The 13,516-nt window shown below is 38.8% G+C and overlaps 1 protein-coding gene across 17 annotated transcripts in view; it reads left to right on the top strand.

Annotated features, from left to right (window-relative positions):
• rhbdl3 (rhomboid, veinlet-like 3 (Drosophila)) overlaps nt 1–13,516 on the top strand; it is a 75,131-nt gene that overhangs the window by 41,336 nt on the left and 20,279 nt on the right. For all 17 annotated transcript variants that reach the window (XM_073952965.1, XM_073952963.1, XM_073952960.1 and 14 more), the window contains 1 exon segment: nt 2,866–3,014. In XM_073952965.1, the coding sequence (XP_073809066.1) occupies nt 2,866–3,014 (149 nt within the window).

Raw genomic sequence — 13,516 nt, 5'->3', positions numbered from 1 at the left:
TTTAGTAATCCCGAAGGCCTTGACTGTTTTCAACTGGGGTTGGAGCTAAGATTTGCAGGGCAGTGGCAGTACAGGAATTGGTTTTGAGACCATTTCTTGTAATTGTAGAGCAACATAAGCAAGGATTTTCAGACTGTCCCTTTAACAGGAGACTCCATCCTCCACATGCCTAGAGACAAGGAATGCTAGCATTTAAAACCAAAGGCAGGAAAATACTAGGAACAGATGGAAGGTTCATTACATGGGTATCACAAACATTCACACTGTCACTCACATCTACACACCAACTTTCTTTTTTTCCAATTGCTCACTGCCTGCCAGATTTTTGCAGCTCCAGCTTTGCCTCAAGTTCTAATCTTATTATCAGTCATTGTGGTTTAGTCTATCCAATATAACTATTTATAAAGCTAAATTCATTACTACTGCAAGAAAAGTGCATTAGCATTGCAGCACATGATCACGTCTTGTGTCTTGTTAACTGCCCACAGCGCATAAGCATTGTTAGGCCATTTTTAGCCTGTCTTTTGTTTGTTTGCTCGTGCCTATCGCTTCATTTTCACATCCACTTTGCAGTTTGTTGTTTGCTCACACCTATCGCTAAACCAACCGTCTGCTAGCTTCATCTGCCAGTGCTCCACACAGACTCTTAGAAAAGAATTAACTGATTTTCTAGCCTTATTCTGCATGCTTGCCTCTATTGGAATGAAACAACATATCTCAAATGCTACACATTGCCATAGGCATACCTTAGACCTAACATTATTGACATTGATAATGATAAAATTCTGCAACAGAGTGATAACATTTCATATTATTATCTGTCTAATTTCCTTTTCTAATCACCGTTAAATTTAAAAGAGAATAAATTGGGCACTGTTGCACTATGACCACGCTCATCTCATCTAAAAAAAGCAAAGCAGAAAATGGAACCTAGATTGAAGGATGTAGTCTTAACTTCAGAAAAGATTTCGAGCCAGCTAGATCTACATATATATATTAATAGTTGAAGAAAACAAACACAACGCTAGGAATTCAGTTTGATACAGTGGCCAGTTAATCAGAAATAAAGCATCATCAGATGTTTATTAATGACTGACTTTCTTTACATGCAAAATTCATTATATCAAAGACAAATAAGCACTGTGAAATTAGAGCACTCTAGATCAAATGAATTCCAGACATTCAACAGTAGGGCCTTGTCACATCTTGAATTTTTTAGTTTGATCACTTGGACAATGCTAAATACAGGTGTAAAATGTTTTGGGCTTGTCCACTTTTGACCACTTTCAGAGGTAGTCGTAAACGCATTGGAATAGATTGCTCTAAAAGTGCAAACGCACGTGACCACAATTCAACATATATAATACAATACAACATATATAATATAATACAATATAATATAATACAACACATAATACAAAGAGGTGCAAATAGGACATGGATATCCAAATATGTCATGTAGTGAACTTTAGCAACTTTTCGAGCAGAGTTTAGCTGTTTTCTATTGAAAATAGTTGTCAACACTGCCTCTCATGCCTCTTACGTTCAGTTAAGTCTTCATTGCCAGTCAGGAATTTGACCATGATTTTTAAATTTCCAGCATCTGTAAAATCTTTTTCTTTTTTTATGTTGTCAAACTATGACATATACGATCAAAGTCTAATGCGGAGAAGTGTTGATTTAGATTATTGTAATGTGCTACTAGGTGATTGTCCAATAGCCCTAACAAACAAATCCTGCTTGTTCAAAATCCAACAGCCAAAAATATGATCATGTCCAGCTTTGTCAACATTGCATTTGACTCCCAATTATTATTGGAGAAATTTTTACATTTACATTTATTCACAAATGACTGAATTGCTTAGCTCTCCAGCTTTTGAGTGAGCTCCTGCCTTTTTACCTTTTTCAACTTTGGTAATAACAAGAAATGTTTCTTGAATATAAATCATCATCATCATTAGTATGTTTTGCAACACAGTGGCTTAGTGGTTAGCACTGTCACCTCACAGCAAGAAGGTCACTGGTTCGAGTACCAGCTGGGTCAGCTGGCATTTCTGTATGGAGTTTGCATGTTCTCCACGTGTTGGTGTGGATTTCCTCCAAGTCCTCTGGTTTCCCCAACAGTCCAAAGACATGCACTATAGGTGAATTGAATAAATTCAATTGTCCGTAGTGTATGTGTGTGAATGAGTATGCATTAATTTTTGCCAGTACTGGGTTGCAGTTGGAAGGGCATCCACTAAAACATGCTGGATAAGTTGGTGGTTCATTCTGCTGTGGTGACCCCTGGAGAATAAAGGGACTAAGCCGAATTAGAATGTTTTCTGAAAGAACATGGAAATTTTAAATGGCTGATGATCAGTAAACATCAGCACTACACTATAATCAAAATTGAAAACTAACTTAGAATAAAAATTATTATTTATATGTATATTAATTATATGTAACTAAAAATAAATATATACTCCTTTCGTTGTATTGGTCTAATATCTGAGATACTGAATTTGGGGTTTTCATCAGTTGTCATCAAAATCATCAAAATGAAAAGAAAAACTTGAAATATATTAGTCTGTGTGGAATAAAGGTATGCATTATAAAAGTTTCACTTCTTGGATGGAATTAGTGACATAAATCAACTTTTTGAAGATGTTCTAGCTATATGACCAGCACCTGTATGTATGTCACAATGTTAGTCTATTATGTGTCTCTATTATTGCTCAAATATGAAGTGTTGAATATATTTATATTTGATATTTTTGGATCTGCCATTGTGCACCTATTAAGCCTTAAAAAGCTTCCTTTCCTTTGAAGCACAACACAAGTATCACAGCAGTCACAGTTTTGTTATTTTCATATCTTCCTCAGGTTGTTGTCTTTATGTATTATGGACTGCAGCTGAATCGCTGGGTTCTGCAGGTATCATCGCCATACTTCCTGAAGGGCCCATTGCCATACCACCCGCAGCTTAGAGCGCAAGCCTGGCGCTTCCTTAGCTACATCTTCATGCATGCTGGGTGAGTTACACTGTATGATTTTACATTGTATAGTGATTGATTATGTTATTAAAATTAAAGCTGCCGTATAGTGTGTTGATTCAGTATGTTAAACTGTTCTCTGATATCTACATTGTAGGTACAGAAAGTGACTTAGTTAAGTTTAAAAAAATGTCCAAAAAGAGTTTTATATGCTCATTTATACACTCAGAATTGACCCCTTGAATAGCAAGCTCTATTTTGAGCATATTAGGATTGTCTGTGAATATTAATGATCTCTGATCTGCTACTTGCACACATGCATACTTTTATATATGGTTTACAAGGATTCTCCAAAGACATAATGGATTTTATACTGTTATCACTTATATGGCCATATATATCCATGCTATTTTATAGTTTGATGTCCTTGTTTTGACTTAGGCCACATAGATAAGTACACACAAAGCGTGATGTACTCAGAAATAAGCTAATTGGGAAGTTGCCTTGTTAAATCTTTTCAACAGAAAGAGTTTGGAGAGGTTTGTTATATCTAGAAGGAGTAAGAGAAATATGATTAAGCCACCAGTTGTGGATGAAATGCAGGCTAAATTATAATTATACTCGAGAAAAGGGAATAACAGATGCATTTAGAGTTGTATTTTGATGCTTTAACATATATATAAAAAACCCAGCAGGAACCAATATCAACTTCAGCATAAACTAATGGGTTTTTGACATTTAATGGCATCCTGTCAAAAGTTAGAGCTGAGTGATATGACATGATGCATACATGTGCACTGAAGATTTGTTTTTTTATTTTTCACATTCTACATGTGTTTGTAGAATATCATAATATAAATGTTAAACTAACTAAAGATACAGTTACACATCACATGGTCCTTCAGGTTGGCACTGAATAAATATTTTTTTTGGACATATACATTTGACATGCGATGGGCTTCAAAGGATCATGAAACAACCCTATCTCAGAAGGCTGTTTTCACACCTCTAGTTTGAAAAAGTCAGGAAAGTGAGTATGTCCAGCTTTGTTTAGGTGGGAGTGTGAAGTAGCGAAAGAAGGAAGGGTTTGCATAAAAAGGGGAGTTTCATTGTGTGCGTTAAAAAAAAGCTAATTTGCACATCAGCAACACAAACATGTACGCAGAGGAGTTGAACAGTGATTTGAAGAGCAACATTTACAGTGGATCTGAGAATGCAATCTAGCTTTGCCATCTGAATATTGTAGTGAGATTAACATAAACTTAGTAACTTCATTCATTTTGACTAAGATATGTCTTCAAAAACTGAAAGAGTACTGTTGACGATACCAACTTTGTCATCTGTATAAACATCTCTAATGAGATACAGCAGCAGATCCAGGATAAGCTGGTCGACGTCCTGCTGCTCTCAGCCAGGCAGGTGTGCTCAAACCTCCCACTGACAACCTGGAGCTCAGACTCCCGAATACACAGAAGTACCTTTCAGCACATGCCAGAGTCTGTGTAATATCATATGATGTGTACAGTTTAACTGCGTAGTGTAGATGGAGAGCTTTCAGAAACATAATATGAAACGCCTGTGTGGACTATATTTATTTTAAAACATATTTTTAGCCAAAACAAATGAGTGTAAACGGGGGGTTTGTTTTGAATAACACTTTTGTTTTGGCACACTTAAAAATGGAAAACCGACGTCCCATGCCTCTAAACAATTATACATCTATTGTGTTTATTTGTGGTTGGCAGCACAAGTTGGAAGATGCATCTCTGAACACTGTAACAGCTAAAAAGAGACAAAGCTATCTCAGGCATATTAAGTTGCATCTCATTCACAATAGAGCATGCTGATTGGTTCAAACAAACTGAATGAATCAATGCACAGACATGCTAAAAACTCAACAACATTACTGTGTATGGCACGGTACTGACAGCCATTCACCACACTGGAATTTACAAAATGACCTCATCGCCGTGAGGTTGCTGCAAAATTTCCTTTCAAACTGGAAGAATGAATTTGCTCTAAACAATGTATAAACAACCAATTTTCACTCGTTAGTGAAATATGTCTCTATAATAGTGTTTTTAGCAATGTGGCACATATATATGTCCATCAACATCTCAAAAATATGTGTTTTAGGGTTTTGTGACACTTTAAGGAGCAGTTCTCAGCCAGACATCTGTTTACAGCCTGGCTAAAAGCTGCTCCTTTAAGCCCATTGCACCCTGGGCAACAAGCGTTGCATCTTTTAAAATAGCACACTGACGCTGCCATTCAATGTCTGTCTCATCAACTTAGCAACGTATAGAAAAATGTAAAGTAGTGGTGCAGCACAGAAGGCTCTAGTCTCCCGTACCTCTCCCGTTTTCAAATAAGACTAACAAACATACATAGTAAGTTTAATATCATCTTCATCTCGTTACATCTATTATAAGCTTAGTCAAACTTAAATATATGAAGGGAAAGTGATCTTTGTTATAATCCAACCGAGGTTCAATGGATATGTATCCAGGTCTACATTTCTGGAGACTGTGAAATAGTTTGTGAAACAGTTTTTGTTTTGGCAAATCCACCAGAGGCCATTGTGTACACTTTTTGATGATCTCAGGTTTTCAGTCTGTTATTTATTTATTTATTTATTCATTTATTTATTTATATATTATTATTTGTTGTTTTATCCGGTTTCTGAAAGTGACTCAAACCCCAATGTCACGGTGGATTCCAAGTCAATAAGTGCAAGTTACTTGGCAAACTGGTAATACCAGAAGCCATCCATAAGGAGGTATCGGTCAGTGATAGCATGAAAAGGAACAGAAGCTGTCAGTGCATTTCGCCTCGAAATGTAGACCTAAACAGCAGCAGGCCTTTGTTGCTATAATCTCACTAGGGAACACTGGGGCCAATCAAATACAGTCTGAAGCATGTTTATTAAGGAAAATTACTATCTGTGTTTTAATTGACCTGATGTTCTCTGAGATTTTGAGGCAATGGTGTTCAAGGCTCACAGTGTGTCTTTCCATGTACTATACATATCCAGATTCATTATATGGCACCTTTAAAAAATGATCTGACTTGAAGTTAAATAAGTTAGATAAAGATATAATTAAAACATGGATATAAGAATGTAATATGATTGCTAAACTGAAAACTCAGTTACTTTTTTCTATGCATGACCTATATAACAATAATTGTGCTTTAATGTTTCTTTAATGTTTGCTAACTCATAGTTTGATCCATGATGCAGGCAACCAAATTATCCATTTGAAAAAATCTGATTGAATTATTTCTCAGGGACAAATTACACTTATTTCATGAAGTTTAAAAGATTGTTATGAGAATCACAAGAGTCTTAGCCCATATATAATGCAGGGAGATTTTAGGTTATATTTAAGTGTAATAGTATAAACTAAAGACTGCTGCATGCAACCTTTAAGCTTTTAGCTATATGTTAAATGATTTGTGTTTATTGTGCATGGTAAAATAATAAGGTTTTTACTTCGGTTAGCAGTTAGTGAAAAGTGATATGACATCGAACTGACACAAAAACTGACAACATATTTATTTATAATTAAATGGGTAAAAATGGCAGATAAGTGCCATGAATGACAAATCAGAATGTTTAAGTAACAAATAATTTGTTTCTGGTTTCTTGCCAGATGTTTATCAAGCTTTTATACCACCTGCTGCCTAACAAATACATTCACTTTTTCTCTGTTGTAATATAAAGAGTTATTTGTATCCCAAATTGCATTCCCACTGTTGCCCACTACTGCTAATTTGTGCCATTTTTAGATACTGCTTTGATTAGCTGTTTCTTTTGTAGCATTTTAAAAATGCTTACACCATTACTGCAACATTTGCAGCCAATAGAAAAAAATTCTAACTACATTTCAAGAAGCTGTTTTTATAAAAGGGTGAACCAAAGGCCTTTGTGCCCAGTTGATAGAGGACTAGGAGAGTGCATAGGGCCCTGTGACGGTAAGCCCCCCTGTCACTAATGACTAGGAGGGGCCCACAAACCCTTTCTTTGCATATATAAGCCCCAAAAAATCTGTCAACACTTTTGCTGGAGAGTAACAAAACACATTTAATGGCATTGTGAAAAAAACAAAAATAAGCAACCAAATTTTGTTATAATTACATTTAAATGTTTGAAGGATTATTCCTTCATGTTGAAGTGCACCTGGAAAAGAAGAGTGTGTAGTTGTTGTTTGGAGGAGACCAGTGAATCTGCAGTCTGTGTGCGAATGGAGAGATGAGTCCACCAGCGTGGAACAGTGAATGAAAAGGTTCTGTAAAGTGACTTATAGCCTTTCTTTGATGGTACCACAAGCTGATTATCACTCTCTGCTCCCGTCCACACTCATCAGCGCTACCAAGCCGACCAATTACATTTTCTTGACGCAGAAGTATAAATCAGCCTTAACAGTTGTGCAGCATGATTTGTTAAGAAGTGTCTGATTTTTCAGATATTTAGGAGTGCAAACCTGCATTATCGAGCTGTTTTTGCAATGTGCTCTTTGTAGGACAGCTAATCATCCAGGTCACCCCAAGATTCCTTACCGAACTACATGGGTTAATGGTGGATGATCCCAGGATTTAGAAATCATGTTGAATGCGGGGTGTTGTAGGTAAGACGAGAAATTCAGTTTTAGCTAGGTTAAGCAGTAGGTGGTGGTCTTTTATCCAAGCCAAGATATCCTCCAGGCATTGCAAGGCCCTTGCAGCTACTGTGGGGTCATCAGGATGAAATGAAAGATGGAACTGGGTCTCATCAGCATAGAATTGATAAGAGAAACCATGTATTTGGATGATAGTTTCTAGCGATGTGGTGTAAATAGAAAATAGTATGGGACCTACAACAGATCCCTGAGGTACTCCAGTGGCAAGCTCAAGGATCTGCTGGTGTGGTAAGACTCTGACTTGCAAAATGTGGTTATAGTGATGCCTGTTGAGGTGAGGGTGTACAGTAAAATCTGGTGATTCACTGTATCAAAAGAAGCAGACATGTCCTGTAAAAGCACAATGAATGATTTAGAACCTGTTTTGACATTCTGCAGGGCTTCAGTGACCAAGAGTAGTGGAGTCTTGGTGGAATGTTTACATTTTAAACCTTATTGATTTGTGTCAAGCCGGTTATTATGAAATAAATGGGGGGGGGGGGGGGGGGAAATGGGAATTTGGTTAAAAAAATTTCCAGTGTTATGGTCAGTGTTATTTCCAGCCAATGGAAGGAAGGCGAGAGTCTGCTCTGTATTATTCAACCAGTAAGGTGTTGAGTGGTGTTTTTTTTTTTTTTTTTTTTTTTTTTTGAGCAGCTGGGTTACCCAGACCTGCTTAACAGTAGTTGGGAATCTGCCAGTGCGGAATAAAGTGTTAATGATGTGTGTTAGGGCTGGAACTATGGCTGGGGACGTGTCCTGCCGGATGTTTAAGGGAATTGCTCCAGAGGGCAGGTTGTGGGATGGGCAGAGAGGAGAAGTTTGGATCCTTCTACCTCCATAAGGAGAGAAAAAGATCAGAGTGATTTTTCAGCAGAGGTTGTTGTAATGGACGTATTGGAAAAGGGACTGCTGTTTTGAGTTTTTTATCAAAAAAAAATAGGCCAAATAAAGATAAGGAGATTTCCAAATAAGGATCAGCTGATAAGAAGGTGGTGGAGGTGAACAGAGCAGAGTTTTGAACGTCCTGAATAATTTGTGGTTTTTAGAAGTGTTGTTAATTTTATTAGTGTAGTATAGAGTTTTGACTGAATATAGTTGCAAGGCAAATGATGCCAGCTGGGCTTGGTGCCTGCTAAAATCAGCAGTGGTTTGTGATTTGTGCCATGCTCTCTCTGATGACCTAAGTGCTCTTCGATGTTTTCTCAGAACATCAGACAACCTGAGTTTAGAGAGAGTAGGGAGCATTGGTCTGGTGGAGACAGGACAGATCTTATCTAAGCAAGATGTTTATATGGTTTATATGTTTATATGGAACAGAGCTGTTTCTGATGCAGTATTAACATCAAGTGCAAAAATCAGTGCTCAATTTGCTGCACCTACAACAAACACGCAAGATACACCACCAACACCACACACACTCACCTCTTTTTCTCAGCTCTCTGAATCGGAGGTGTCCAAACTCGTGCTATCTAGCCATGCAGCCACCTGTCCACTCGATCCCATTCCCTCTCATCTCTTGCAAGCCATCTCTCCTGCAGTCATACCAACACTGACTCACATAATCAACACATCTCTTGACTCTGGTTTATTCCCCACTTCATTTAAGCAGGCTAGGGTAACCCCACTGCTAAAGAAACCCAACCTGGACCATACGCTACTTGAAAACTACAGACCAGTATCCCTGCTTCCATTCATGGCCAAGATTCTGGAGAAAGTAGTGTTCAATCAAGTCCTGGACTTTCTTACTCAAAACAATCTCATGGACAACAAGCAATCCGGCTTTAAGAAAGGCCACTTAACTGAGACTGCCCTGCTCTCGGTCATGGAGGATCTCAGACTGGCTAAAGCAGACTCAAAATCATCAGTCCTCATTTTGCTGGAATTGTCAGCTGCTTTTGACACTGTCAACCACCAGATCCTGCTATCTACGCTCGAGTCACTGGGCGTTGCGGGCATTGTTATACAATGGTTCAGATCTTACCTCACTGACAGATCATTCAGGGTGTCTAGGAGGGGAGAGGTGTCGAACCTACAGCATCTAAACACTGGGGTACCTCAAAGCTTTGTTCTTGGGCCACTTCTCTTCTCCATCTACACATCATCTCTAGGACCAGTCATCCAGAGACATGGATTCTCCTACCACTGCTATGCTGATGATACCCAGCTATACATCTCTTTTCATCCTGATGATCCCTCAGTTCCAGCTCGCATCTCAGCCTGCCTGTTGGATATTTCACACTGAATGAAAGATCATCATCTTCTGCTGAACCTCGCAAAAACGGAAATGCTTGTAGTTTCTACCAACCCACCTCTACACCATAACTTTTCAATCCAGATGGATGGGGCAACCATTACTGCATCCAAAATGGTGAAAAGCCTTGGAGTAACGATTGATGACCAACTAAACTTCTCTGACCACATTTCTAGAACTGCTCGATCATGCAGATTCGCACTGTATAACATCAGAAAGATCCGACCCTTCTTATCTGAACATGCAGCTCAACTCCTTGTTCAAGCTCTTGTTCTCTCCAAACTGGATTACTGCAACTCTCTACTAGCTGGGGTTATAGTTAACTCTGTCAAGCCTCTTCAACTGCTCCAGAACGCAGCAGCACGAGTGGTCTTCAATGAACCTAAACGAGCACATGTCACTCCGCTGCTAGTCCGTTTGCACTGGCTGCCAGTTGCTGCTCGCATCAAATTCAAAGCTCTGATGTTTGCCTACAAAGTGACTTCTGGCCTTGCTCCTTCTTATCTGCTCTCACTTCTGCAGATCTATGTGCCCTCCAGAAACTTGCGTTCTGTGAATGAACGTCGCCTCGTGGTTCCATCCCAAAGAGGGAAGAAATCACTTTCGCGAACGCTCGCGCTCAATCTGCCCAGTTGGTGGAATGAACTCCCTAACTGCATCAGAACAGCAGAGTCACTCGCTATTTTCAAGAAACGACTAAAAACTCAACTATTTAGTCTCCACTTCACTTCCTAATCTGCAATTGCCTCTCTGAATATCACACTAACTGTACCCAAAAAAAAATACTAATACTACTAATACTTTCCTTCTTAGACTTTACAGACCTGAAACTTGCCTATAGCACTTATTCATTGTTGCTCTTAGTTGTGTAAATTGCTTCCTTGTCCTCATTTGTAAGTCGCTTTGGATAAAAGCGTCTGCTAAATGACTAAATGTAAAGTAGTGAGAACTGGGTTTGTAAGGGAAGCGAGGATAGATTGCGTCTAAAAGAACCTGGTTGGGAGGGTGGCTGTGTGATTGTGGGAAGCAAGTCAAAGGTAATCCTGAAGTGGTCTGAAGTGTGCAATGGTTTAACTATGACTTTATCAGAAGAGCAATGTCTTGAGTAGATAAGGTCAAGTTGATTGCCTGATTTATATGTGTTTGCGATGGTAGGTGGTTAAGGTTAAATGATGTCTTGAGAGAATGGAAGTCTGTTGCAAAAAAATTGGTCCAAGTATTCAAGTCACCTAATACAAGCGAGCTGTCATCCTCTGGGAGCAAGAACAGCAGCCCATCCAATTCTTTAGTAAATGCACCAACTGACCAGGAGGACGATAAATGATCAGAATGTGAAATTTATCAGGAGATGTGATGGAGTCTGTGTGTTGTTCAAAACAGCAATTATTGGTGAAGTCGGAATAATTTAAGTATTTCCAATCATTAAAAATGACAAAGCCGGTCCCTCCTCTCCTCCCGATGGGGCAAGGAGTTGGCTGAATGCAAAATTGTTAGAGAGAGCAGCTGAAAGAATCCAGGTCTCAATCAACGCCAGTAAATGGAGATAAGATGCAAATGCTTGAATGAAGTCAGCTTTGTTTACAGGTGACTGACAATTCCGCAGACCGTTGGAGACAGATGAGGGTGTATGTAATGAAATACGGATCAGGTGTATGTTGTTAGCGTTGTGTTGCCGTCTGTGTGTGTTGTGTGTGTTTAGGCGAGTGATGACAGGAATGAACTGAAATCCTGTTGTGAAAAAGAGTAAATAAGAAAGGCTACTGTAGTGCTCAGTGTCGATGCTTAGTGGACTCGCATAGATACAGTGCCTCTGGAAAGTGTTCATAGCACTTCACTTTTTCCTCATTTTTATGTACACATGTACATCAGTGTTCATAGCCTTTGCTCAATACTTTGGCAGCAATTACAGCCTCAAGACTTTTTGAATGTAATGCCACAAGTTTGGCACACCTGTCTTTGGGAACCTCTTCAAAGCTTTATTAAGTTGGATGGGAAGCAACAATGTACCATTTTCAGATCTCTCCAGAGATGTTCAATAGGATTTAGATCTGGGCCCTGGCTGGATCACTCAAGGATATTCACTGAGTTGTGAAGCCACTCAATTGATATTTTGGTAATGTGCTTTGGGTCAAGATGAACCGTCATCCCAGTCTGAGGTCAAGAGCACTCTGAAGCAGGTTTTCATTTAGGATGTCTCTGTACATTGCTGCATTCATCTTTCCCTTTGCTGAAAAACATCCCCACAGCATGATACTGCCACCACCATGCTTCACTGTAGGGACGGTATTAGCCTGGTGATAAGCGGTGCCTGGTTTTCTCCAAACGAAACGCCTGGCATTCACTCCAAAGATTTCGATTTTTGTCTTATCAGACCAGAGAATTTAGTTTTTTATGGTCTGAGAGTCCTTCACATGCCTTTTGGTAAGGTTCTCCTCTCTCCACAAAAGAATGCTGGAGCTCAGACAGAGTGACTATCAGGTTATTGATCACCTCCCAGACTAAGACCGTTCTTCCCTGATCACTCGGCTTAGATGGCCGGCCAGCTCTAGGAAGAATCCTGGTGGTTCTAATGTAGGGGTGTCAAATTTAGTTGTTTCTTCAGTGCACCGTGATGCAGACGCGGACAATTCAGTGTCGGTTCAGTAATAATCATAACCGGTTATTATGTACTGACGTCATTTATCTCATATGCAATGTGTCGCAGTAGTTTACTATAGCAAGGGAGGTGAGCGCGAGTATTTACTACTCTCCAACTACCTAAAAACACAGAAACTGCACACAATTTCACTGTGTGTGTATTTGCTGGACAGTCTTTCATTGTTTGACACTTACAGCAGAAGCCCCTATTTCACTGTGATTGAGAGAATGAAAGTAAACTCCATTTCTCTCTCTCTCTCTCTCTCTCTCTCTCTCTCTCTGTCTTTCTCACTGTGACTTATTTGACCTGCTGGCATGACTTTTCCTCTCCTACTTCAGGATACAGACACGAGCAAGTGTCTGCAGAATTAAATAGTATGATCATGCACAGCATCTTGCTGTGATCAAACTGCCGTTTATCAGCATCACTCAACTGTGAAGAGCGCCAGCAAGAGCCAATTGCAGCCCTTTCTGTTGAGCACGTGACCAATCAAATGGGTGTAGGATCGATCTTGCTAGACAAGTGACCTTCCCAAGCCTTGTGCCTCCAGACAATCTTTGTATTCATGTTTGGTTTGTGCTTTGATATGCATAGATACAGTCCATCCATAAAGTATTCATAGCGCTTAATTTTTTCCATTTTTTATGTTACAGCCTTATTCCAAAATGGATTAATTAATTAATTAATTAATTAATTAATTTATTTATTTATTTATTTATTTATTTATTTATTTATTTATTTATTTATTTATTTATAACTTTTAGGAGAAATAAAACTTACATATGTGATTTCAACGACCAGATACCTTCTCATCTATGTAAAGCTGCAAACAAACAGATGAACAGAATTATTAATGAAATAACAAGATGGAAGGGACTACACAATAGAGCACATGACACAAACAGACTAACACAATCCATTCACATGAAATGGGACTAGAAAGTGAGCACTCATTATTTGCAAGTTCACACAAAACAACAGCATGTGGCCG

The sequence above is a fragment of the Danio rerio genome, chromosome 6 (assembly GCF_049306965.1).
Source record: "Danio rerio strain Tuebingen ecotype United States chromosome 6, GRCz12tu, whole genome shotgun sequence".
NCBI classification, from domain to species: Eukaryota; Metazoa; Chordata; class Actinopteri; order Cypriniformes; family Danionidae; genus Danio; species Danio rerio.
Note: the sequence above shows the minus strand (reverse complement) of the source record. Positions and strands in the feature narration are given on the sequence as shown.